At 37.4% G+C, this 26,836-nt stretch overlaps 1 protein-coding gene across 8 annotated transcripts in view; it reads left to right on the top strand.

The window, feature by feature from the left end:
* The window catches only part of RAPGEF2 (Rap guanine nucleotide exchange factor 2), a 185,920-nt gene extending 159,624 nt beyond the window's left edge, over window positions 1-26,296 (top strand). For 7 of the 8 annotated variants that reach the window (XM_050338676.1, XM_050338675.1, XM_050338672.1 and 4 more), the window contains 13 exons: window positions 4,665-4,822; window positions 8,985-9,225; window positions 9,474-9,857; window positions 11,046-11,257; window positions 11,345-11,468; window positions 12,070-12,093; window positions 13,129-13,352; window positions 14,003-14,194; window positions 15,908-16,060; window positions 18,094-18,319; window positions 19,920-20,479; window positions 22,842-23,147; window positions 24,305-26,296. In XM_050338676.1, the coding sequence (XP_050194633.1) occupies window positions 4,665-4,822; window positions 8,985-9,225; window positions 9,474-9,857; window positions 11,046-11,257; window positions 11,345-11,468; window positions 12,070-12,093; window positions 13,129-13,352; window positions 14,003-14,194; window positions 15,908-16,060; window positions 18,094-18,319; window positions 19,920-20,479; window positions 22,842-23,147; window positions 24,305-24,330 (2,830 nt within the window). In that variant the 3' untranslated portion in view covers window positions 24,331-26,296. The remainder of the gene's footprint in view (window positions 1-4,664; window positions 4,823-8,984; window positions 9,226-9,473; window positions 9,858-11,045; window positions 11,258-11,344; window positions 11,469-12,069; window positions 12,094-13,128; window positions 13,353-14,002; window positions 14,195-15,907; window positions 16,061-18,093; window positions 18,320-19,919; window positions 20,480-22,841; window positions 23,148-24,304) is intronic. The other variant, XM_050338674.1, reaches the window with a different exon arrangement.
* The last annotated feature ends 540 nt before the right edge of the window (window positions 26,297-26,836 follow it).

The following is a 26,836-nucleotide window of genomic DNA, read 5'->3' as shown; positions in this document are numbered from 1 at the left end:
TATGCTAGAAAATACTACTCTGAATGAGCATAGACTGTTAACAATACAGCTCATGACATCAGTATGGATGTATTTTGCTTCTTGTAGATAAAGTGATGACACAAATACTTCTTTATGTCATCTACTGTTTTCTTTTAAGAGGACTGTTAACTGAAAGCATCCCAAGCAATTAATTTCAGAATAACAGATCAACTTCAACAGATCAACTTCAGAGTTGATATGAGCAGTGATTTCAATGTATCCACATTCCAGTGGTCTATAAAAATTTCTGTGTAGTGATGTAAGGGAGGCTGAGGTTAAAATTTCAACTTGTCTGTGAAAGAATTGTATATTTTTTTAATGAAAGCTAAATATGCTATCTAGTAGCTTTTATTCTATGAACACATTTTAGAAATAGACTTCTGACAAGAATTGTTGGAGACAATTGAAGAGTGAGTTGTATATGATTTTTATGGGAATCTGGTTCTTGGCCAGGGCAAATGATATCGATGGGGGAAAAATTAGTTGTAGAGGGCAGCTGATGTGTGATGAGTGTTTTCTCTTGGATTTTTCTTTCCTGTGTCCCACTAAAGAAGAAACTATTCCATAAAAATTTGTAAAGAAGACACTTGTGGTGAAAATCTAGAATTTTTTTCCTGCTGTTACTTTAAAAAAAAATTTACCTAACTAATGTTAGATATTCCCTAATAAATGAAGACTGTTCTGAAACATTATATGTAGAATGTTAGTAATAGAAAGACTAAATTAATGTAAATTATTATATCCAAATAATGGATGTTTCTTAAGTTAATGGCAATATTATTTCTGTAGAGGAGAATCAGTAAATCCTCCTTTTGTGTTGTTTGTCTTTAGAATGTTTTTGTTTCACTGGTCTTGCATGTTTGTTCCCTTGATCATCTCTGCATACTGTTAGGCTTGATATTCTGCATTGTTCACTATTGTTCTTAGCGTTTGCATAAAATTTTCATGTTTGTTTTCCTTCTTTTTCTTTTTTTTTTTTTTTTTTTTTTAATTTTTACACTTTTTCTGTGCAGGGACCTCTTTGGGTAAGATTCAGAAAAACAATACATTTGACTTATTTTATTTTCCTTTTTGCTAGCTTTACTTTGCGTTATATATATAGCAATGGGTCTGCAAAGTCTGTTGACATTCAGTTGTTTGTGTCTGCACATAGACATCTGTAGCTGTAGACTTTACTGTTTGTGCTTTTCTTTCCCCTATTGCATAGAAGCATCTATCTCGTTCTTCCTAATAATTGCATATATTAAGGGAATTTACCTATTCTCACGTATTTTTACATACCTCATCACTCTCTTCAACTACCTGAAGGGAAGTTATAGCCAGGTGGGGGTTGGTCTCTTCTCCCAGGCAACCAACAACAGGACAAGGGGACATGGGCTCAAGCTCTGCCAGGGGAAGTTTAGGTTAGATGTTAGGAAGAAATTCTTTACAGAGAGGGTGATCAGGCATTGGAACGGCCTGCCCAGAGAGGTGGTGGATTCACCATCCCTGGAAGTTTTTAAAAAGAGATTGGACATGGCCCTTAGTGCCATGATATAGTAATTAGAGTTGGATCAAGGGTTGGACTTGATGATCTTGGAGGTCTTTTCCAACCCAATCTATTCTATGATTCTATGATTCTATGACTGATTTACTCATTAATTAAAATAGGCATTTAAAGACTTCATGAGTCAGCTAGCTTGTAAGGTTAAACTCTCCACCTTTTTTTGATTGTGAAGATTGCTGAAGTCTGCAGTGCCTCCAGGATGTATCCAGACAAAAGCAATCTTTAAACTAGAACGAGGTCACTCTTAGAGGGAGCTTGTCTGCTTCATGAGACATTAAATCAGCATCAAAGATGAATCAGATTGAGCAGGAGATAATGCCTTCCTTCAGTCTTGCAGTTTAGTCCAATAATGTCAAGTAACTTCCCAAACTGAGCAAACAGCACCATTTCCTCTGCTCCTACTGCGAAATCTTCTCTTCACTGGCTATAAGGCTTCTCTTGTAGTTTGCTTCTGGCTACAGCCTCCACTCGAGCTCTTTGTTTACTTTTCTAATGCAGAGTGGCTTTGTGGTCTGTAGGCTCAGTCACTCCAAATAAGGATTAAACACAATCCCCACCTCCCTTTCTAGTAAAGTTCTGCCTGGTCCACAGTGCAGCATCCCAGATAAAGAAACAACCTCCATCTCTCCTCTCTGTTTGCAGCCCTGCAGTGGGATGCAGAGGATGCTGTGTTTTGAAGGAGGAAGCATTCAGGCAGCTCTACCATTCCATTAGCACTTCTGCCCTGTTTGTCGTTCAGCAGGAAAGTTATTTCTTAGTTAATATGCTGTCTCCCTGCATGCACACAGATGCACATAGAAAGCAATAGGAATGCTGTTTCCTTAAAATGACAACCTCATCTCATCGGCATAATAGAATACTTTATATAACAGTAGGACAGTTGATCTTCCTGGTGCCTGGATTTTTTAGCGTTGCTTTTTTTATCTGAAATTTCCGGCATTCATTTCTTTTTTTGCATAAGTTAGAACTCACTCAGATTCTGATTTAAGTTTTAAAAATAGACAAAACTGAGTGTAAAGTAAGTGCTTTCCAATTTTTGTATCAGTGCTTAAAACTGAGAAGAATTTTGTATACTTCATTTTTTCTTTTAAACCTAACATTTGTCAGTTGATCCACTTTACTGAAACTGCTTCGGTCATGATGCACAGGGTTGGTATAAGAATATGTAAAACTGACAAACTGCAAAAGGAATGCATAATGCAAATGAAACTATTAATATAAGGGTGAGAGTCACATTGTCTTCATTTGATTTGAATTTAGAGAAAATAGTGTTGTGAGACTTACCAAATCTAGTATATAGTTGTTTAGAACCTCCAGAAAGCTTTGGGTTTGGGTTTTTTTGTTTTATTGAGGGTTTTTTTTTAATGTGAAGTCATTTCTACTTTAAAGAAAATACATTAATTGCCGGAAATTTTTTTAGTTGTACTGAGAGACTTATTTGCTTGTGGCTGAGCATAAGTGTTGTGTGCTGAACTGAGCGTCACTGCTTGTCACAGTATTTTGTTCTTGATATGGAAGCACAAAAATGCAAATGTTCAGATTTCAGCTTAACTTCTGATTGAGAGAGAATCCGCTAACTTTTAGTTATCTTATTTTTTAAAAACAAAACAATGAGAAAACCCAAACACATCATACAGAAGTATCCCTCCAAACTTTTTTGAGTTGCACTGCATTCTAAAAAGCAATTGCTGTGTCCATGTAATTAAAATTGTTTTAATTGCCCAGAGATACTGTTCTAGCTTTCCAGAGTATTGTTTTACTCATAGCACTTAAAGAAGTGGTACAAGAGTGTATTGTGTAAGCGAATTCATTGGTAAGCACAAAAGGATATTGGTGCTGTAACAGCTATTGGGGATAATTATCTGGCCCTATATTACTTCTGTTTAGATTTTCTGAGGAAAACTGGAACACTAGTCACAGGTTTAAGTGCCCAACATTAGGGCACAAGTGGTCATTTGTGTTGCCTCATTTAATTTACTAGACTGACTTTTCAGAGTTGTAGCAGTTTGCCATGAAGTGTAAGTTCTGGCTTATGCTTTATTTACACATGTAGATACAGATTTAGATGTGCTTGGCTTTTAGAAAGGCTTTGCCTATGTTTTCTATGTTTTTAGATGTTTTCACTTTCTATAATGACTGCTACTCAACATTTTACACCCTCTGAGTATTTTACTAAGGATTTGAATCTGTGTATTTAGAGAAAAGTTCAATGGCTGTCTCCAGCTCTGCATCCTGTAACAGTTGTTCTGCTTCACTTAGTACTTATGAACTCAGCAGCAATAAGCACATCAGTGCCTACTATAATGTGATGATAACTGTCTCTGATCCATCTAGCACTACTGACCTCCTTTGGGACCCTGCCTTACACAATTTAACAGACAAAACCCTTCGCCTTTATCATAGAATGCTTAATTTACGGCTGTCAGGCACTTTGGAGGATATACCAGTAACACACAAGTTCAGCTGTTTGGCTTAGCCTTCCAAGTTAACTGGCATCGTTTCAGTCATATTGAGTGAAAAGAAACTCAGAGAGGGGATATAGGGTAGGAAAATGAATGATCTCAGTGATCCTCTCTTATCTGTCTATTGAAAGATCTTAGATAGTATGGCTACAATATGTCACAAAGTATAGTTGCAAATGCGATCTCTGATGGGGTGAAAAATCTGTGAAATTCAGGTCTTGTAATAAAAGAGTGCTGAGGGGACAGCAGTATTAGTCAAAGTTTGAGTGATGGGGTGGTGCAGGAGTGATGAGGTACCACCTTTCATTCAGAGGTACCACCTTTTGAATGAAGATCTTGTCCATTGTGAAAAATGGTCAAAAAATAACAAGCCTAGCAGCTTCTCAGAGCTTAGTGGTGAACGTGAGGATCTACTAGCAGTGTGAGCAGGCAGATCTAATCATTGAATGGACATTTGGGTGCTGTTGGCAAAGCTAGACAGTAAGTATTGTTGTTTGGAGAACTTTGACTACTAAATATTGCTGTACTAACAATAGGAAGTGTAAAAAGGTAGCGATAAGGGACATCCCTGAATCCCCCCCTAGCCCAAGCTCTGAATGTCTGTAAGCCCTGATTTCATTTCTTTCTGGATGCAGTGACATTGGAATTGGCCAGTCTCAGGATGACAGCATTGTGGGACTGAGGCAAACAAAGCACATTCCTCCTGCTTTACCTGTCAGTGGAACCCTGTCATCCAGTAATCCTGATCTACTGCAGTCTCATCACCGCATCTTAGACTTTAATACTACTCCAGGTAAGGATCCTTTTTGTTGTTGTTCTTGACCTTTAAATTTCCTTTAATAGATCAGGTTTTTTTGTCTGAACCTGCAGAGACTGAACAAGGCATGTGAGTTTTTATTAACTATATGGTATCACTCACAGATTACCCACATATTAGTGCATTAGGATTTATTACATTTGGTCTAATATACTTTACCCTATTATAATAGGTTTCTGTTTTTCAGGTATACTGTATATAGAGTGCTTCTTACTGATTGAATACTCTTGGTCAGGAAAAAACCTATTTTGCTTGGTATTTTATAATTTGCTCCAATGCATCATTATTTACAGGACTGCAGTATTTTCAAATAGCACAGTAGATCATTAGCTTATAGTAAAGGGAAAGGGCGTTGGACTGGGACACAGGACATGCTTTTCAGTCTTTTTCTGAACAGACTTACATAATCTTGTACTACATCTGTAAGGGACAGAGTTTCAAAGTTTCCTGTTAGTCACCTTGCCCTACAGCTGTATGCCAAATTCTTTGAATATAAAATCCGTTTCTGAAATAGATAAAAAATGAACACATTTAGAGAGGATCAAAGCACAGGGGTGAGTGAGGGAGAAATAGGGGGAGAATGTGAGAAACTTGAGAGCCTTATCTTATGAGAAGGGTTTAGCTGGAGCTCCTGGGTGAGGCTGGGATTTGGGCTTTTATCTGGCTGCAAGAAGATTCTTAGTGGGAAACCTTCACTGAGTTAAGTATCCAAATCTTTGCTATTAAAATGTAGCTGCTGGAGGAGGATATGGTGATGCTAACTGTGCAGACACATGGTTATTTTAGTCTAATCTTTAGAGTACTTCTCAAAAGTAGAACTGAAAATTCAGTGCCCTCCTAAGCCTGAGGGATTTCAGACATTACCTAAAGGGATGCTGCTTGAGTATCAGCCTACACATTGGCCATGGTGGTGCAATCATTGCACTTGAAACTGTGATACTGAGCTTAACTTACTTCATTGGAGTTTTTTTAGGGCTAGAGAAGACTGCAAGAAGGTGATTTATGATTTTTATCTCTGTGTCTGAGATTGATCCTGAGAGAGTTGGAAGATTGATGGGGTTTTTTTTGCATTTTATCTGATGACTAGTGTCCAACACCTTGAAGATATACCTTATCAATAAGAGCTTAACTTCTCATCAGCACTTTTTCTATAAATGGTGGAAAATTCCATTCTCTAGCTTGCTGCTTACCTAGACCAGTCAGTTCTAGGTAATTAATATGCCCCTAATGCCAAGCACAGCAACTGGCTAGCTTCCAGAGCTGTGGGCATTGCTGACTTACACAGCTCAAAGAAATATCCATGAGTTGAGAAGGACAGCTGTTACAGGCCTGACAACCCTTCCATCACAGATGGAGTTCAGAGAAGCTTAATAAACAAATAAGGTTCTACTGTTTGCATTTTACTTTGAGGAAAGGACATAAATATGATGTAATGCCATTGCTCCAATATTTTAGCAGCTTTTCTGTTATTTTTGTAGAAAATGTATTTCTTTCTCAATTAAAAAAAAAAAAAATTTCATTTGCTTAAAATTTGCCCAAATGTCAACACACTGAATATTTTTAAGGTAATTCACAGGTAAAATTTTTTTCCTGTGTGGGAAATAAGGGAAAGAGGGATTGAAATAAAAAACATATACCTTAAGGACGTTAGAGATGGTTGCAGTGTAGATAGAGGAGTTGAATTATTCCTCTATATATTTTAACACTTGGGCAAAATTAAACCCTGCAGTTTTTAATTCCTTTTACTACCTTGGTCTAAATTAAAGATGGAAACGGAGGCAGACTGCAAGAAATTGAATGCATTGGAGAAGAAAGAGAAAAGTGGTAGAGCAGCTGTCCTTTGAGGCTTTGGTATATATCCTTCAGGATAGAAAATAAAACAACTTACTGTTTTGGAAGGGAGTCTTTGAGGAGAAAGTGTGAACAGCTTGAAATCTGCAAGAAGTCATTGTAGTTTCTGTTCTGATTGGCTCAGGCTGTTTCAAATATACTTTTAAAGGGTTTTTTTTAAAGGTTCAATAGCACTTTGATTTCTCTTTTCTTGTGCTGTCTTTGTTATATGATTGGAAGTCAAAATAACATAGTAATGATGAGCTGCCAGTCACCAGTACATTTTTTGTCCCCTCACAATCTTTCTAAGGGCCTAGATTCCTATCATACAGCATTGCATTCTTCAGCCTGTCATCCTAGTTTCCTTTATGAAAAGGAGGGAAGTGGGGTGATTACGATTCTCTTCAAGCGGTGTTTTATTTAAAAATTATTGGGCTGAATTACTTGCTACCATTGCTATAGCTGTAATAATTTCAATTGCTGGCAGACTCCTCTGTATTCTGTGTAGTGCTTTTGCTACCAGCTCTGATAGGTAAGCAGCCTGAGAAACTGAGTGGTAAAATGCAGTGCTAAAATGGGACATTTCTATTTGCAGTTCTCTGTGTTTCTTCCTATTGACTTCAGTGATCTAGCAGTGCTGGTTATTTTCTCCTTGCATAAAACACTTATTTCTTGGGACTCTTGAACAATTTCTGACCTTTTGTACAGTTTACAGTACCTTCCTAGCTTTGGAGCATTTCTTTGAGCGGCAGGTATTTCTCTAACAGCAAGAGGCAACAAGATCTAGGGCATGGTCTGTTTTTCAGTAACATCTCTGAAAGGCTGTGTCCTTGGCATCTGCATTCCTCAAGATGTCAAAAAATGTAGAAAATATTTCAGGCACTCCTCTGTATCCCTCTTCAGCTAATTACTGGAGGAAGATCGGTCAATATAGAGTTGGTGATAAAAGGCAAAATCGACTTGCTAGTTATAAAGTATTTGTAGATTTGACTAAAGTGCTTACGAAGGGCTAGAAAATGGCCTGTAATATTCTTTATGTATGACTGATGATATAATCACTCAGTTCTAGTGTGTTTCGTTATTAGTGCTTCTCAAGCTGCAAAAAAACTACTATGAGCTTGAAAATTATGGACTTAGTTGCATGAAATTTGTAAACTAATATATTTAAGCCTAAACAGCCTTTGTGGTGTGTAAATCAACTCATATCAGTCAGATTTATCTTAATGCTTTCTCAATTACTATTTTGGAAATGTGCAGCAGCAATGGGGAGATTTAATTTTTGTTCTTTTGTCACAAGACTTCTGCTGCTGAATAGATCTTTCTGTAGTAACTTTGGTATGTGTTATGCACACTCAGGACTTGTCAGAAAAGACTGTGGTTGTATCAAAGTGAATGTTTTCATCTGGCAGCTATTTTTTCAGTATTTTTTTGATGGTCATTTTGTAGCAGCAGGTTCAGAAGGCTTTCTATTATTAAATATCTTCTTGCTTGTATGACCTCTGGGATTTAAAAAGATTAAATTATTTTTAAAGAGCCCATATTAATTAAAGAAAAATTACTAGATGTCATTCCTCACAAAACTCAGAAAGCTTATTTGTAACAGAGGGAAAAAGTTAAATTAATTGAAAGTACTTATCAGTTAAAAATACCTGATGTTAAAAATCCCATGGTGGATAGCTGTACAATTTCATCTCTTTTTTTAATTTCTTTTCATAATACAGTGGTAATAACCAAACTTCAGTTCATTAGTGGATCTGGATTTCAATCCATTTGTGAAAATATGAAAATATTCATGGATTTGGTATCTCCATATCGCTTATGGAAATACCAAATCCAATGTTAGTCTGGTAGTTCTTCAGATTTCCTAAAAAAACAGACACCTTGTAGGTGTTTGCTGTAAGTTTGGTGTCACCAGTCCCTTGAAACAATAATATATTTAGAACCTGAGTATTTGTGATGGTTTGTTTTATCTCTGGCTGCTGTAGTTCTTAGTTACTAAAACATTGGCACAGAGAACTAAAGAGCAAAGTTTTCAGTCGATTACACACAATGTATAAAGGATAGAGTATTTTTGATAATTGAGTACTTAGGTGCATTAATACTACTGCACTTTAAATGTGTACTCATGCATGTTAGGCATTGTAAGAGCATCTTCTTAGCCTCTTATATGTACACGTCTTCCCTTTGTGTGTGGCACTATGGTTGAGTGTCAGAGCTAGGTAAATGAGTCTATTTTCTTTAAAACATCCTTAGGAAGATTGACACTCCTATCATTGAAGTGTGTAACTTGCATGTAATTTTTTTCCAGACTTGCCAGATCAAGTTCTGCGGGTTTTCAAGGCAGACCAGCAAAGTCGCTACATAATGATCAGTAAGGACACAACAGCAAAAGAAGTGGTTATCCAGGCTATCAGGGAATTTGCTCTCACTGCAACCCCTGATGCATATTCTCTATGTGAAGTATCTGTCACACCTGAGGGTGTAATCAAGCAAAGGAGGCTTCCTGATCAGCTATCCAAGCTTGCTGACAGGATACAGCTGAGTGGCAGGTAAGATTGGAGACTGAGCTAAAGCAGATGATGGCAGTTTATTAAGTCAAAATCCTGTTAAGGGAGGGTTATTTAATTATTTATGTTCTGTTTCTTTGCAACAAATTTGTGATTATGCAGCTTCTCCTTAATACCTAGGCCTGGTAAAATTAGTTTTATTATAAGATTCCAACTGGATCATTGCTGTAACTTTCATCGTTTATCAAGTATATTGTATTCTAGTGTCTTTTTGAATTTTGTTTTTACAGGTATTACCTGAAGAACAACATGGAAACAGAAACTCTTTGTTCAGATGAAGATGCTCAAGAGTTACTAAGGGAAAGTCAAATTTCCTTACTACAGCTCAGTACTGTTGAGGTGGCAACCCAACTCTCCATGAGAAACTTTGAGCTGTTCCGTAATATTGAACCCACAGAATACATAGATGACTTGTTTAAATTCAAATCAAAAACAGGTTGCACTAATCTAAAAAGGTTTGAAGAGGTGATAAATCAAGAAACATTCTGGGTGGCTTCTGAGATTCTAAGAGAAACCAACCAGCTGAAAAGGATGAAGATCATTAAGCATTTCATTAAGATAGCACTGCACTGCAGAGAATGCAAGAACTTCAACTCTATGTTTGCCATCATTAGGTATGGCCAGTAATAATTTTACTTCTAAGTAAAAAGATAAGTCTTACTTATGTTAGTTAAAAAAAAAAAAAGTAATTAACAGAATAAACCTAACATCAAGACTTGGCAATTGGCAATCCGATAAAGAGGGCATTTTCCAGTAATCTGAACTTGCCAATGAAATGTTTGCTGAAATATTATTTGGAATGCTGCTATTATGTACTTACTGCTTAAGACAACATGGCAAGAGTCACTAGTGAACATGGCACTAGACAAACTACTGCACTTATTTAAAGACAAAGACCAAGAGAAACAGTAGTTATAAACAGAAAAATTAAAACATTGTCATAAATGAATGCTTTAATTTCCTAAAGACATTTTATATGTAGTTCTCAGTATATATACCATTCCCAGTGTGAATGAATGAATTCATTCAGCCATGTTACATTCCTTTGTTTTTCTTTGTATCAGCAGTTTCCTGCATGGAACTCTGCTAACAGTCAATACCAGACTGTGATATTATACCATATTATAGGCTGTAAATAAAGGTCTTTTAATAAGAATTTTAAAAAGTCTGACAATCTCAGACAGAAAACCTTTCTTAGTTTTGGAATGAAAAGGAAGAGAGTTTTCTGGTTTTGAATAGCATTCGATCAAATATGGCAGGTTCCAAAGTCAAGGATCCATGCTTATAATTGGTCAACATCTCTGAGACCTAAAAATATTGAGATTTTGTTCAGCTATTTCAGCTGATCTCAATGAGAGATAAGAACAGCCTTCCTACTGGGAAAAACTTGAATGAAGGAATGTTTCCAGATGCCAAACTGGGGATGATCCTGACGTACTCTTAGATTACAATATTATTATCAAATTCAGACACTGTCCCAAAGCAGCAAGTATATAGTCTGTATAAGGTTTAATTACTCATCCAAATGTAATTTTTATCTGTTTATAGTTACATCGTTAACATATCTCCAGTTTTTATGGCTTATTATAAAAATTACCTGAATTATTCTGGAATAATAATTATTAGTGTAATAATTCTGTGCTGGTGAAATTTTCTCTTTCTATTACTTTATTGACATTGTTGTACTATACTATGCTGGCTATATGGTATTTCTCCAATACAAAATTTAACATGGTCTTTTACAGGATTTTTTGTTTCTTTCTCTTATTCCTGAACTTTTCTGCACTTTTTTTTGTTTCAAGTGGCCTCAATTTGGCACCAGTTGCAAGGCTCCGAACTACTTGGGAAAAGCTTCCAAGCAAGTATGAAAAACTGTTTCAAGATCTACAGGACTTGTTTGATCCATCTAGGAATATGGCAAAATATCGTAATGTCCTTAACAGCCAAAATCTACAGCCCCCTATCATCCCCCTGTTTCCTGTTATCAAAAAAGACCTTACATTCCTTCATGAAGGTAAAAGCAGAAGTTCATCATCTTTTACCACCTAAGAAAAACTAACTTTCCTACCTAATTACTGATGTTGTTGCTTGTTGATTGTAGGAAATGATTCTAAAGTGGAGGGCTTGGTCAATTTTGAGAAGCTGAGAATGATTGCGAAGGAGATACGCCATGTCGGTCGCATGGCGTCTGTGAACATGGATCCTTCTTTAATGTTTAGAACAAGGTAAGTGTGTTCTATCAGGCAAAGCTTTTGGCAGCTGAGAGAAGCCTAGCTGTCAGCAAGAGGGGCTTTGGAGTAGTATGAGCTTCTTGTTGTTAACGATTTGCCAAAATTATGTGGTGGTCTAAAACTGGAGAAACCATTCTATTTTGTGCTTACTGATAAATACTTCAAATGTTTCTTATTATTCTTTAGCTGACAGTTCCTTCATAAAAACAAGATTCTATCAGTGGGAGGGAGGGGGAGAAACTGTCTCGAAAATATATGTATTGGTCTGTTTGAAACATTGACATGTGCCAGCTTATAGTTTTGTTTTAGTAGACGTGGTAATGTATCTGAAGCAGTGTCAACTAGTGGTCTTCGAAAACATGGAGTTAATGCTCTTTGGCTTCATGTTAGACCAGCTTATTGCATACTCTTTTTCTTAATTTGAGGTAGAAGGGTTTGTAATATCTGACTATCTGCTCAAGTCAAGGCTCTTTTTAGTATTTGTGAACTTCCAGAACTGCTTGTTTTGAGGTCTGGTCTTTTTCTTTCTGAGCTTGTGATCTTTCTCTGTCTCTTCTTAAACCCGTGCTTTACTCTTCCTGACTCTCACTTGCAGGAAGAAGAAATGGAGGAGTTTGGGGTAAGTGGTTGGACACAACGCACACAGACATTCATTCTTCCTTTACCATTTGCATTGTTTCCTACTTGCTATCTTTAATTTTCTGGTGTTTTGACATTTTTTTTTCTCTTGTTAACCCTTTTTACTGACAATACATTTACATTTTAATCTAGGAGTGCTTTTGCTTTTGAGGTTATAACACAAAAATTTTAAATTATTTTTAAGTGGTTGTAGATAGAAAAGGGATGTTCTCCTCCCACCTCCAATTTAAATTGCTTAAGAAAGTCTCTTTCAGTCAAAGAGAATTATAAAATGACAAGGTTGCAACAGCTGAAAATAGCTGTTAATTTTGTTATACCTATTAAACAATTATCACAATCGAATTACAAAAATTAAAACTTAAGTATTTGCTAAACTAACTTATTTTCATATTACATTTCAGCCATCATATTTGCCTTAACAATTCAGGGCCAATGCATACCTTTCATATAGATACACATACACTGAAATGTGCATGAACTAGTTGATCATTTTATTTAACAAAAAGCTGTCTTCAACCTCGCAAGTTGCAAAGAAGTTCTATTCTGTAAAACCAAGCTGTATATTTTGTATACAGTCTGATTTAGAATGTAGAGGGCTTTCAAAATGCCTTCTGTATATGTATTTGAATTTGAACCTCAACTGTAGTCTTCTGTCAGCATTCCCTTATTGCATGAGCTTTTCCTAATGCTCCAGTCTTCTCAGTAGCTGGCTTATGTGAGAGAGCTACCTTGAATGCTTTCTAGATGTGTGAAGTGATGTTGCCTAGTTGGAGCAGAATAGGTTAAAATATTTATGTAATTAAAATAATGCCTGTAACCAAGTAAAAAGATTTCCTGGCCCTCATCTTTCTGTCTGTTACAGCTGTTTGATTTACTGGAATGAGGCATGTAAGCTTTACTGTAGACTGACATTCATACAATATTTTGCACGTTTCATGTTGATTGGGTGATAGTGTGTTGGACTAAGTCATACCTTTCCCCTCTTTCCTCTTCCTCCTGCCCCCCTTCACTTCAGGTCTCTCAGCCAGGGCAGTTCCAATGCAGCTGTGCTGGATGTTGCGCAAACAGGGGGCCATAAAAAGCGGGTCCGTCGCAGCTCCTTTCTTAATGCTAAAAAGCTGTACGAAGATGCTCAGATGGCACGGAAGGTAAAGCAGTATCTCTCAAACTTGGATCTGGAAATGGATGAAGAGAGCCTTCAGACACTGTCTTTGCAGTGTGAGCCAGCCACCAACACATGTGAGCATTGTCATTTGCTATGGATTTCAAGGAAGCTGTTGAATATACCTCTGTTTCTAGTCCAGAGAGGCAATTGGGAAAACTAACTAGACAGTGAGGTGGAAAATTAGGTGTTTGATTTCATTTTTGAGTACTGAAAGTCTATGAATCTTAAGAAAATAATCCTGTAGATTAACAGGATACAGACGTAGTATTTATACAGGTGATAAGGCTTTAAGATGATGTCACACTGAAGTGTACAAGGGCTTTTTAGATTTGTCTGTACAAATGATCTGGAGGATCAAAAGTTTTTCTATGTACTCAGGTTATTGGTGTGAATGGGGATATGGTTATTCTGAGGGAATGGAATAGGGGTTTTCCATATGTCCAGGTGTTTCAGAGATACCTGGAGGGCTGTATCTGGGGACAGCACAGGGCGACCTTATCCTGGATATATCAGTTTCATTTTGATTTGAGGGAATACTGTATGTTGCGCCCTTCCCTTGCTTCAGGGTAGCAAAAAATAATAATTATACATCCATTCTGAATCAGTTTGTAGTCCTTAATTGTATAAGTATTTGGGCACCTTTTAATTATTAATTGGAGGGCTGAAACACCCACCACATTTTTAACTAATAGTCATTCAGTGTTTTCTCCCCTTTCTTGCAAAGTGCCGAAAAATACAGGAGACAAGCGACCTGGAAAATCTGAAACATCACCAGTGGCTCCCCGGGCAGGCATCCAGCAGAAAGTGCAGCAGCAGCAGCAGCAGCAACATAAAGTAAACCAAGCGTTGCAGGTCCCTGCTGTATCTCTTTATCCCTCTCGGAAGAAAGTACCAGTCAAAGACCTTCCACCATTTGGTAAGTGAAACAAGGAAGCATTTGGCTTAATACTGTGAAGTGTATTCACTCATGTCAGGGAGACATTTTGAATCATATAAGGTTCAGGCATTTATTTCTGGTAGTACGATATGCAGGTTATGCCAATTCATGCAGTGTCTGTCCATAATTTTATTCTCTAAAAAAGGAAAGAAAGAAATCTAGGGAAAGCATCCTGTCAATTTAATCAGTACAAGTATTTACTTGTTACTAGCAGCTGGAAAGAAGAAACGGTTCTGACTGTCTGCCCTGGGATCTTGGCTTAACTTTTCTAAAGGGCTTAGGGATATGGAGTTCTTGAATGACCCATCTGAGATGTTTCCAAAGTTTCGGTGTCTCTTCAGAAGTTGAATTTTTAATGTGAAATTCAGGCCCTCAGGTTGGTGGTCCTGTTAGAAATGCAGGTCTGAAGTTTCATGTTGACAATTGTCCCTTTGGCTTTTGCTCCCTTCTACTTTTTTATTGTTGTTATTCAGTTGTTGCTGCCTCCATGTTACTCAGAAGGGCACCAAACTATAGGAATTTTTCTACTCTGATTTCCAAATCTGTGTCCCAGAATGTATACATAACATAAATACATGATTAAAGAACTTCTTAAATCACTTAAAGTGTGGTAATTATCCTAATAAGTACATGTAGCATAACTGGCCTTTCTTATTGCATGATGGTAATTTCACAAGAGCTTAATTCTGATTTTGCTGTTTATCAGTTTTCCTCATGCACTGCTTAGGCTGCAACAAAGCATTAGAAGCAGTAAAATGAGCAAGAAACAGTTCATTATTTATCTGGATCTTGTTGATTTTACCATTAATTTTAAGTCTTAAAAGGACTTTGAAGCTCCATAGACTGCATTTTTGCTCACTGATGCCAAGGTTTCTGAAAACTGACTGGGTTATGCTGATGAAGCAGCTGTAAATTATTGATAGCAGGATTGCAAACCAGCAGATCAAAGATAAATTCTGTGAATGCTTGAAAATAACCTCTATTGCGAGCATTGGCAAAACTGTCAGAGAAGCTCTGTCTTCACTGTCCTAGAGTGGATTTTTGAGGGGAGGGGAAAAGAAAGATGGATAAATGTGGCCTGGGAAAAACAATTCTTGGTGCCCTAGATCTTTACATCATACATCATCATCAGGATGTTTTTACTCTTCAGTTTCCCAAAATAAGCTGGTGCAGAGATAGTTCTCAAAAATGAAAGGGAGAAAGGCAGCTGCAGGATGACCTTGTTTCATAAGCCTAATCTTATTAATTTTCTTTCCAGCTTTCTTTGACTTTCTAGGCTACTCTGAATAGAAAAGAAACAGGAGAACAGTTTCAATTCTTAGTGTATAAATCTTCACTAACCAGTGAGATTGGTTTGTGTCTGTATTCAGCATAATTTTAGTTCAAGTTTTTCACCGCCACTCCTATGCACATCCTCAATTTTTGTATGGGCACTATTCTACAACATTAAATTTTCATTGTGTTTTCTGTGGCAAAGTATTTAAGTGGCCAGAGTGAAAGACCATCTGCACGAATATGTGGAAATAAAGCACTATATTTTAAACAGGAATAGGTTTAAATATTTTGCTTAATGTAAAGTGGTGTCAGAAAATTTAGGGTTTTTTCCTGTATGGTGTCTGCTCTATAAATGCATTGTGAAGCATGAAGATCTATTTATGCTGGACTTTACATCTACTTTATTCTTACTTAAAGGCATTAACTCCCCACAAGCTTTAAAGAAAATTCTTTCATTATCGGAAGAAGGAAGTTTGGATCGTCACAAGAAACAATCTGAAGACACAGTCTCAAGTGCATCTTCACAGTTGTCTTCTCCTCCTACTTCACCACAGAGCTCTCCAAGGAAAGGTATTAGATGTTCACTATTTCTCATCCTGTTTCCCAAAACTCATGGACTTTGGAAGCTTCTAAGAAAGAATTTGAACAGTTGATAAACTACTGCTGCTCTTTTTTTTGTCACATATGGTCAGCAAGAGGGCAGGAAATGTAGCTCAGTGTGAGTTACCTAAAAGGATAATTGTGAACCTGATTTCAAGGGTACTTGAAAGCCCTGTGGTTATCAAAAGCCAGGAAAAATAGCCTGGTATGATGCAGGATTTGATGCAGTAGGTCGCTCTCACTGCAGCTACTTTTGCCAAAAAATATTTCTATCTTCAGTGTTTCCTGCCAGTGTAAGGATATGCAGTTGAAAACTTAAAATCTTTGTACAGCGTTGACCATACTGGTCTATTAGAGGAATTATTTGCTGTCTCATGCATGTGTATGGGATGTGACCTTTGTATGGCAGAAAAGGCTTAAGATATTTAGGATTCAGATCATTACTAGAGAATATTTTAATAGCAGCCTGATTATTCAAGCCATGTATATGACTATTTAAGGAATGGTATTACACACTGGAACTTCCTTGACCAAGGTCTTTTTAAGTGATTTCTTAGAGCTGTTTTTTAAAGTGAATTTAGGACTTTAAAGGAATTTTTTAAAGCCTGGGTTTGGGTTTTTTTGTTTTTTTTTCATGGTAGTTGTTTTGGTTATGAATTGAGAAACAGAAGATGGAGGCATTGTGCTGTAGTTTAAACCAAAAAAAAATCCCCTTTAAAAGTATGATAGCCTAGATGTATTACAGGCAAAGTTATTCTCTTTTCAGAATATCATAAAAGTTCAATTTAACAGTTACATAAAATAATGTTATGGTAAAATATACACTGGGGTTGAAGTGACTTGTATTGAAGTATTATTTACTAAGGTCAGGCGGAGGAGAATATTATGTAGAGAATATATCATTTCAGGTCCTTGTAAGCTGTCATCGTTATTTCTCCCAAATACTACATCAGTAAACAGTGAATTTCTATAAATATGGCCAGGCCTATGCATTTCTTGAATAAGGACTTGGAATTCTGTACTTGACTCATAATGGGAAAAGCACTTTATTTTTGCAAAAAGCAAATCATAAACATGATTTTAAAAAATTCTTGGTTTGATGGTGACATGAAGCTAATGTTACATTCTTTCAGACAAAAATTACATCATTAATTCTGTGTTCTCAGCAAGTGAAGTGGGATAGATTTCTTGAAGTAATTTTGACACTTATGTGTAGACTGAAAGCAAAAAAAAAAGAAAACTGCAGTTACTTGTGGATTTATGTTGTTTAATGATCTTTAACTTAGCTGACAAGAACATTCACCACAACTTTGTTTAATACTAAAGCAAAAACTGAATTTGCTTCTGTGACATGGTATGCAGATTTTACTTCAGTCTGACTGTGTCAATGCTGCTTCCAAATTTCATTATAATTCTGGTAATATATGCTATTTGGAATTAATTAGTTAGCCAAGTATAATAAAGAAAGCTTGAAAACCTGGCCCTCTCTCAGCTAAAATATGTAATAAGCAGTCAGCCCAGGCATCTGGGCTTCATGTTGTATCAGCTGTTCATCTGTGAAGCATAGCTTTGCAAACAGAAAAATTGTATGAGAAGGTTTCTTGGAGTACTTTAAGCAATAGACTCATCCCAAGCATCTCTTTCATTCCAGTCCTGGAGACAGTGTTTATGCACAGGCAGTTTGTTGAGAAGTAAGATTTCATAATGTGAGGATACGAGTATGATGATGAATTTGAAAAGACTTTGAGGTAGGAGGGCATAGAAGAAGGCAGGTGAGCAGTTGGTTTGTAAATGAGTAGTGTGTGTTCTCACAATCTTAAACCTCTGATTAAGAGACCAAATACACAGTGTTACACAGTTTTGCTGTGCATCTTTATCTTTTGCAGTGTTGTGTAAATGTAATCGTAGCTTTGCTCTACTATGGTAGCAGTATCACCAGCTACCTGACAGGTGTCTGAGCAGGTGTCTTGAAGAGTCCTATTAACATGATGTTCCCTTTGCAGGCTATACTTTGGCTCCTAGCAGCACGGTGGATAACTTTTCAGATTCTGGTCACAGTGAAATTTCTTCTAGATCTAGTATTGTCAGCAATTCCTCTTTTGACTCTATGCCAGTCTCCCTGCATGACGAGAGGAGACAGAGGCATTCTGTCAGCATCGTGGAGACAAATCTTGGTGTGGGAAGGATTGATAGAAGAATCATGATTGAACCAGATCAATACAGCTTAGGGTAGGAATTTTATTTATGCTTACTTACATTATACTTTCATATAGTGTGTATGTGGCATGTGTATTTGTCCATGTAACTTTCTCTGTATCTCTCAAGTATTTTTTCTCCCCTGCTCTTAAAAACGACTCTTTCAATGCTGCGTATTGTGATAATGCTCCATTTCTGACAGGAAAAGGTTTTGCACTCCTGAGTGCATGATGAGGTCTACAGCAGTAAGAGTTTACCTCAGTAGACTTATCATCTGAGCATTTCAGTGGTACTGTAGATTATCCTCTTTGTGGCAGACTAGTATTCTAGCCTTCTTCCTATGTGGGGAATTAACTGAATTAGATGAGATATTATTCATACAATTATTCAGTGATCAAACTGAGAACAGAAATAGCTAGTGATTTTCCAGTCTGTTTCATGGAAAAGTGCATATTTGTCTAACTCCAAAATATTTTGCCTAAAATATCTCTTCTAGTCAACAATAATTGGAAGCTAAAATTCACATTATGCAGCTGGTTTTCTAGGTAATTAACTTCTGTAATGGTGGGGAAGCTAGTGCTGTGAGGAGTTCTCTAAATCTCTAGTAGTGAGCCTTGGTGTGAAAATAATTGGAGCTCTGGCTCCTATTCAGTCTCCACTTACTTTTTTTTTTTTGAGCTGTTATTTGGATGCTTCGGTCCTCTGAACAATTTCAAGGGTTTTAATCCTGCAGTGTCTGTGAATGGCAGACCTGTTCCAAAACTGATGTATTTCAGCTCTGGGAATCCCAGGCTATGCAAACTCTCTAATCAGATTAATATTTGGAAGAACAGGGTTTCAGTCTGCATAGCAAGCTGCCCTGGAAGAACAAATCCCAGGAGCCTGGATAGCTGCTAAGCAAAAGTGACACTTTGTCGTTTTTCTCTGCTGCTATGTAAGTGATAGTGTCAGGCTCACTTAATTGCTGAGAGGCTACAGAGAACATACTTGCTCTAGGAAGTAGCATGTGTTTCCAAAATTGAGGTTGAAATACGTTTCCATTTGCAGGAAATGTTGAAAATTTAGCCTTTAGAGTTTCCTAGGCAAAAAAAAAAAAGTCTGAAAAGGTGAAACCTAGATCTGAATATCAGCCACCTCCTTCTAAAACTCTAGCTTTTGAACCTTTGCTTTGCGTGGCTGGAAAAGCAGTAGGACAACCCTGTCTGTCAGTCTGTTCCCCTTTATGTGTGTCAGTGTGGTTTGCTGGTCTTAAAAGGCTGCTGCAAAGTTAAGATTTTATCTTTTGAAATAACTCCCTGAAGTGTAAAGTTTTATCAGGTTATCTGTCCAGTTGGAGGTTTTTTTGTTGTTTTTGTTTTATTGAGGATGAGCTTGAAAGAAAAGTGTCCTATTCTCAAAATTGAATTAGCCATTAATACAAACAAAAGATAATACAAAGTGCATCAAACCTTCAATCATAGAATCATAGAATGGTTTTGGTGGAAAGGGACCTTTTAAATGTTATGAAGGTCATCCAGTCCAACCCCCAAATATGTTCGTTTTTCTCTTGATTGTTGAATTGTGTGTCTTGTACGTGATTTCCAATTCCAACACTGGGTTTTATTTTTTTTCCCCATCATCATTGTGCATCTAGCTCATATGCACCACTCTCAGAGACCAGAGGCCTGTATGCTGGAGCAACTGTGCTTTCTTCTCCTAGTACAGAAGAACTGTCACAGGATCAGGGGGACAGAGCTTCGCTTGATGCAGCTGACAGTGGCCGTGGTAGCTGGACTTCTTGTTCGAGCGGTTCTCACGATAACATACAAACAATACAGCACCAGAGGAGCTGGGAGACTCTGCCTTTTGGACACGCTCATTTTGATAGTTCAGGCGATGGGGCAGGACTGTGGGCCTCAGGCAGCCATATGGACCAGCTGATGTTCCCCGATCACGGCACAAAGTATGGCAGGCAAAGTCAAGGCAGGGAGGGCCTTGATCAAGCACAGTCCAGAGCAAGCTGGGCATCCTCAACAGGATACTGGGGAGAGGACTCAGAAGGTGATACAGGTACCATAAAGCGGAGGGGTGGGAAGGATGTTTTGATTGAAGCTGAAACCATTAGCATAACATCTGTACCAGCAGAGGAGACTAAACCGGCTCCTGTGCCCACTCATACAGCAGTGACATCAAGTAGTTCAAAGGGGCATGTTGGTAAGTTAAGTTTTGTTTACCATGAAGTATTTTAATTCATTTGCTTACAGGTTTTTGTATTGTTCTAAAACTGCATTTCTTTTGGCTGGTTTGACTTTTTTTCTTTTTTTTTTTTTTTAAGGTTTTAAAACAAAAAACATTTTACAGTCTCTCTTAAATTTTTCTGTGCAAGGAAGAATATTCATTGTTGATTCTCAGTTCTGGCAGTGCCTTTGTGTTTCAAGAGAGCCTTACCTACATCAAAAAACTAGCTCAACTGCTGGACAGTGTTCTGAGAGGTTGATGCATTTAGATGTCTGTTCTGAAATGTGAATTTCTCATCACAGTAAGGCTCTATATGCTATATTTAGAAGTCTTTAAAAATGTGGCCTGATTTTCATAGAAGTGTTTTACTTTATACCTCTATGACTTGTCTGATAATTGTGAATATTCCTTACTTCTGAAAATGGGATCACTTTGTGCCTAAATACCAACTGTAAAATGTTTCTTTGGACTGCTGAAACTGAGGAGGTTTCTAAGTTAGAAGTGAAATACATTTACATGCAATCAATAATAGAAAGATCGTATAATCTGTAAATTAGTATGAAGGTCTCTTTGGCAGAGCTTAACATTTTTCTCGTACTGTTCCTTCTATGCATCCCAATTCTTAGGCCATCCAAAACCTCTGAATTTTTGCCACTTTTCTTCCTTTCATTCTCCTTCACTTTGCCTTTTGTCAGGTTAATATAAAGAACTACCTAAGAGCCATTTTTTGCTGACACAGCTGAAAGTCTGCCAGATTGAGGATCATGCTGAGACCACTGTGATAAAATGACTTTTCCATTTTCTGCTCAAGCATACTGCTTAGCAGTGGCAGGTTGCCTCAAAGCTTGGGTTCAGATCTGAATCCCTGGACTATGAAGAGCAGAAACCTGTTCAGTTCAGGACTTCAGGTTCAGATTTATGCCTCTCTCTAATTTTTCTCTTTGATACTCTTGCTTTCTTCCAGGATGTGTAACGAGTGCGCTTCCAAACTTGCCTCTCAAGGCAGTGGTTGCCACTACATTTTTAGAGACTTGAAAGAACATGAAAGAGACCTGAAAACTCAAACCAACACACTTCCATGCACTTGACTGCTATTAACTAATTATTCTGCAAATATAACTCTGTACATCACTGTCCAGCAGAACCCACTGTTTCACGTAGTACTTCTGCACTGAATAGATATTGATCTCTTGCAGTATTTGAACAGTAGTTTTCTATAGAATTTCTTCTCCTTTTCAGAAATATTTGAATGAAGTTTCTCAGAAACCTCTTCATGCTGCTTTGCTCAGCTAAAACAGTTTGTCCAAGAAAAATACTTAGAATCTATTGGAAACTATTTGGTTTTGTTATAATACCAGGGATTTATTTTTAGTCCATAAAAACTTGTATCCAAATAGCACTGGTCCATTTTGAGCTTGTACTGCCCTTTCATTCAAATCATGCTGCCTAATGCGGGGTGGTGGTGTCATCACCACTTGTGCAGGAATATACAGTGTATGACAAGCTGTGGAGAGTAAATTGTCTGTGTCAGTGGTTTTTCCTGCTTTATTTTAAGGTTTGTCAGTTAAGTGGTCTTGTGTTAAAGCGCTACATCCACAACAAGTATTCAGTATCAAAGTCCCAGGTGGCTTTTCTAATTACATAACTGAAAAAGGGAGTCTTGCCTGTCTGTTCTGTGTCTCTGCAAATGCTTAGAGTTCTTAACTGCTGTTTTCTCCCTTGAAGTTCTCTGCAAGAGAGAGCTTCTCATTATGCCCAGAGTTAAGTCTTGTTCAGGTAAACAATTACATCTTAGTGAGATCCACAACTTAGGTGGTGGTCTTTCCATCTCCTATATAAAATCATATTAAATCATTGCTCTTATGGGCATACTTTCACTTTTACTTAGAATACAACCATGGGGCAGTGGGCAGTCGTGCATTCATAAAGTATGGAGATGAAGCCCTCTTCCTTACCTTTTGGAATTGTTTGCTACTTCTGTAGACCCTTTTGTCTTCCATGTTACTTTGATCACTGTATGTGTAATTCTATACAATTGATAGAACAGCTTCAGTTGTGAAGTTTGAACAAATTCCTCATATAATTTGGTGAATTTTATTAGACTAATGCTTCACTGGAAGAATAACTGGATCCCGTGTATGTTGTATATTCTGTACTTTCTTGATTGATTTATTTTCACAAGCTCATATGCTTATAGCGTATGATGGTTAACTTTTGTCCTTCAGATTTTATCTTCCTGGCTGTTGAGTTGGTTGATGTTTACTTAGTAACTATCTGTTTTCCTTTCAGCAGTGTTTCTCTTCCTGTCTCTTATAATCATCTGTTGTTTTCCCTGCAGCACGAAAAGAGGGTCGATATCGGGAACCACCTCCAACTCCTCCTGGTTATGTAGGAATACCTATTGCTGAGTTTGCAGAGGGTGGCTCCCATCCCACCAGAAAGCCTCCAGATTACAACATAGCACTTCAGAGGTCTAGAATGGTGGCACGGACATGTGAGGCTCATGGAACATCAACTCCACAGCAGCAGTCTCACGGCCATTCAACCAGCAGGCCTGCGAACAAACCTCAGTGGCATAAACCAAACGAGTCAGATCCACGTCTCGCTCACTATCCGTCTCAAGGGTTTTCCACAGAGGAAGATGGTAAATTTCTAACTGGTAGAGTTTGAACGTGCTGCATGCGAAACTGGTCAATGCTTTCACAGACACAAAGCAAATTACACAAATGTATTCTACCACAGAAATTCTTGCCATAATTTTGAACTCTCTTTCATTTTCACAACTTGCTGTTTGTTGACTTTTTGTAAGGGAAGGAATTCAGTTCATGGTTTAAAATTTGGAATGTAGGTCCAAGTGAGTCTTGGACAGCCAAGTAGTTGGCTTAGGCAACTTCTCTGGAGGTGCCTGTGTTCACCATGTACCTCCCCTAATTTTTTGCACTAACCCAGTATTTAATGATCAAAAAGTAGCCTGGTCTGTAGAATACCTGCCCATCCACCCCACAGAGCATCATTGGTCAGGTTTATTTGAATAGTCATTCACATTCTACCTGACACTCTTATGCTGTGGACACTGAGTTTTCTACTCCAACAGTTTCACATAACGAGCTTACTACTGTCTTGCTACCTCGCTGGCCCAATTGTGTCTGCATCTTTGTGCTTTAACTCAACTATGATGTTTTTCTGTGGAGTGTAGGTATAGCTGGATTACAGCTCTAGGCCTAGGCGCTCAAAGTTTAGGCAGGAGGGTGCCCAAATCCTACATTTGAACTCTTTATTTTGCTTAATGATAGAAAGACTAACATTCCCCTTCTCCCTCTAACTGCTTAGTTGCTATGTGCAGGATGAACTCTGCAGTTGAATATGATGAGGTAAAAAAAATGAAGTCTGCCTTAACTTAATTGCCTCAGACTTTGAGAGTTACCATGACAGAGAATGTTAATTGTTTCTACCAATGATGACTAAATTGCAGATGTATTCAGGGAAAAATATAAGATGCCTTTCTGAAGCTATTGGCCATCTAGGAGTAGCTGTTGTGTTCCTTGGGCTGAGGAACTGGACGTAGCTCAGTTAGGTGATTGTGTTCTTTTCTTCAAGAGCAAAATTGCAAAGGAATACTTCCCATGAGACCTGAAATGTGCTGAAATTTAGATTATTTAAAGTATATACCTAGGAGAATGAAATGGAAAACATGTCAGCACAGTATATATAGTTGTTATATGCACAGGTTTGTTTCATTCAGTAGCAGTCTTTTTCTGTATGAACTAAATTCTATTTTCCCTTATCCTATTGTGTTTGCAGAAGATGAACAAGTCTCTGCTGTCTAAGACTTGGGCTTTTCTGGATCCAGAGTGAGCCACCTTTAAGGAGAGCACAAGAAGACGTCCCTAGAATAGGAGCCTCGGAACTATGATTACAGGATGGTGGACCTATTTGCCTCCTTCCCTGCCTTAAAGCAGCATGGGGCTTCTTCCTCCGCCCCTCCCCCTTCTGTCCCCTCTCCCCTTGCATGTGAAATACTGTGAAGAAATCGCCCTGGCACTTTTCAAACTGTGTTGCTTGAAATGCACAGTGCAGCAATCTCCAAGCTACCACTGTCGCTGTCTGCCACATCACACAGTATCATTCCAAATTCCAAGATCATCACATCAGGATGATTAACTCTGGCTGCACTTCCCAATGCCTGGAAGGGTTTTTTTTAAATCTTCCTTTTAGATTTTAATCACAATCCTAGCACTTAGTCTCATTGGGATAATGAGATAAGTTAGTTGTCAAATTACATTTGGCCTTTAACCTACGAAGAGAAAAATGCTTTGAGATCCTTCAAGGAGGCAGTGCTTACTTGCTTGTTTACAATGCCTTTGTTACAATTTTGTATGTTTGCATTTGGAAGATCAAATACTGCATCTGCATAGTAATTACAGTATTATTTCACACCTCTAAGTAAGGTTGCCAGCCTGAGCTCCTGGAGAGAATATTGCTATCATGTGGCTGAGCAGGGTAGAAGGGAAGGCAGAGGTTACAGGATGCAGCCTTTCCTTGACCATCTAGCTTTGCTCTTAATGTGCTCCACCCTGGAATCTTCACAGGTTTGTAAATGTTAGTGTTAATGGCATTCTCATCCGGGTCTGGTGTAAATGCAGAAACACAGTGCTTGCAACTGGTCGATGGTGGAAGAGGACACTGTGTGTCTCATACCTGTGCCTTGTGGAATACAGGATGGCATACTAAAAAAGTGTCCCATTCTAATAAGACAGATGGCAACCCCACCTTTAAGTTATGTACTTTTTTTTTTTTTACTATATAGTAGTTATATTAAAATAAAAATTAACTGGATAACATTGCAGTGAAGCCAAGTTGGGATGTCACAGCTCGTGTCAGCTGTTAACACTGATCTAATAACTTCCATCAATTGACTTTGACATTAGGGGATAAACGAGCCTTTAAGTAAAAAAAAATAACATGATTAGATTTGCCAGCCTTTGCAATGCAGGAATAGTCACAACTGTTAATGGCTTCATGGAACACTGCATGTGTAGAGAAGGCCAATGTGTAGCAACCACCTGCTCACAGCTGCTATTAACCCTAGAATGACTGAAATGACCCTCCCCTCTATTTTTGTGTTGTTTTTGCACAGACTCCGGAGAAGTGAAGGCTGCCAATCCGAGTAGTACTCAAATGTGAGGAACTGCTGGTCTTGGATTTTTTTTTTTTTCCATTGAACTCAGCTGATCATATTGATCAGTAGATAAACGTAAATAGCTTCAACTTTTAAAGATCAAATTGCAGTGTTTTTTCACTGTATCAAACAAATGTCAGTGCTTTATTTAATTCTCTCTCCTGTAATCATAGCTTTTGTCTATTTGCTTATATATCACATTGTCAATTATGCATCTGTAATTTTACATGTTATATGCATTATTTGCCAGTTTTATTCTCAAGGCTATGGACCTCATGTGCATATAGAAATACAAAATCTTAGCTCTATCACAAGTTGCACAAATGTTATATAAGCATTAAGTAATTGTAGACCATAGGACTGCTAATCTCAGTTCGCTCTGTGATGTCAAGTGCAGAATGTACAATTAACTGGTGATTTCCTCATACTTTTGATACTACTTGTACCTGTATGTCTTTTAGAAAGACATTGGTGGAGTCTGTATCCTTTTGTATTTTTAATACAATAATTGTACATATTGGTTATATTTTTGTTGAAAATGGTAGAAATGTACTATGTTTATGCTTCTACATCCAGTTTGTATGAAGCTGGAAAATAAATAAATATAACATTAATGAAGTCCATATTGATTCTTATGCATTTTACATGTTCCACATACTTGAACAAATTTATGAAAAAATTTTACTTCTCTGTGTATTAATATTAAAGGGACATTGCCAAGTGATGTGGGCAAACCATTGGTGTGGAGTTTTTCTTAATATACAGTTGTGCTGCTGATAATTTTTGAGAACTTTGATGTGTGTACTGCTGAGTGAGAATGACTGATATGTTGTGTGTTCGCAGCAGAAACATTTGAGATGCCAAAAAACGTATGGTCTTTGGTGTGTATAGAATGTAAACAGTTTTAAAGGCAAAATTGTGTTCATTTTATATTCTCAGTGCTGTAAAAAGTAAGGAATACATGGAATACATATTTTAACATTTAAGTAGGGAGAAGTATGGAAAGTGACCCATTTGAGTTTTTACTGAACAAGGTGTTTTAAGTAATAAAAATGACTCAATAGCATTCCCAGTAGTAAAAGTTCATGTTAATTCAATGTTAAATCTGTAGATTTTATTTTCTTCCCTCAGAGGTTAGATTTGTTATTTTCAAT

The sequence above is a fragment of the Myiozetetes cayanensis genome, unplaced genomic scaffold (genome assembly GCF_022539395.1).
Source record: "Myiozetetes cayanensis isolate MyiCay16 unplaced genomic scaffold, myiCay2020 scf7, whole genome shotgun sequence".
In the NCBI taxonomy this organism is placed as follows: Eukaryota; Metazoa; Chordata; class Aves; order Passeriformes; family Tyrannidae; genus Myiozetetes; species Myiozetetes cayanensis.
The sequence above is the reverse complement of the archived record's forward strand: the minus strand, read 5'-3'. Positions and strand labels throughout refer to the sequence as shown.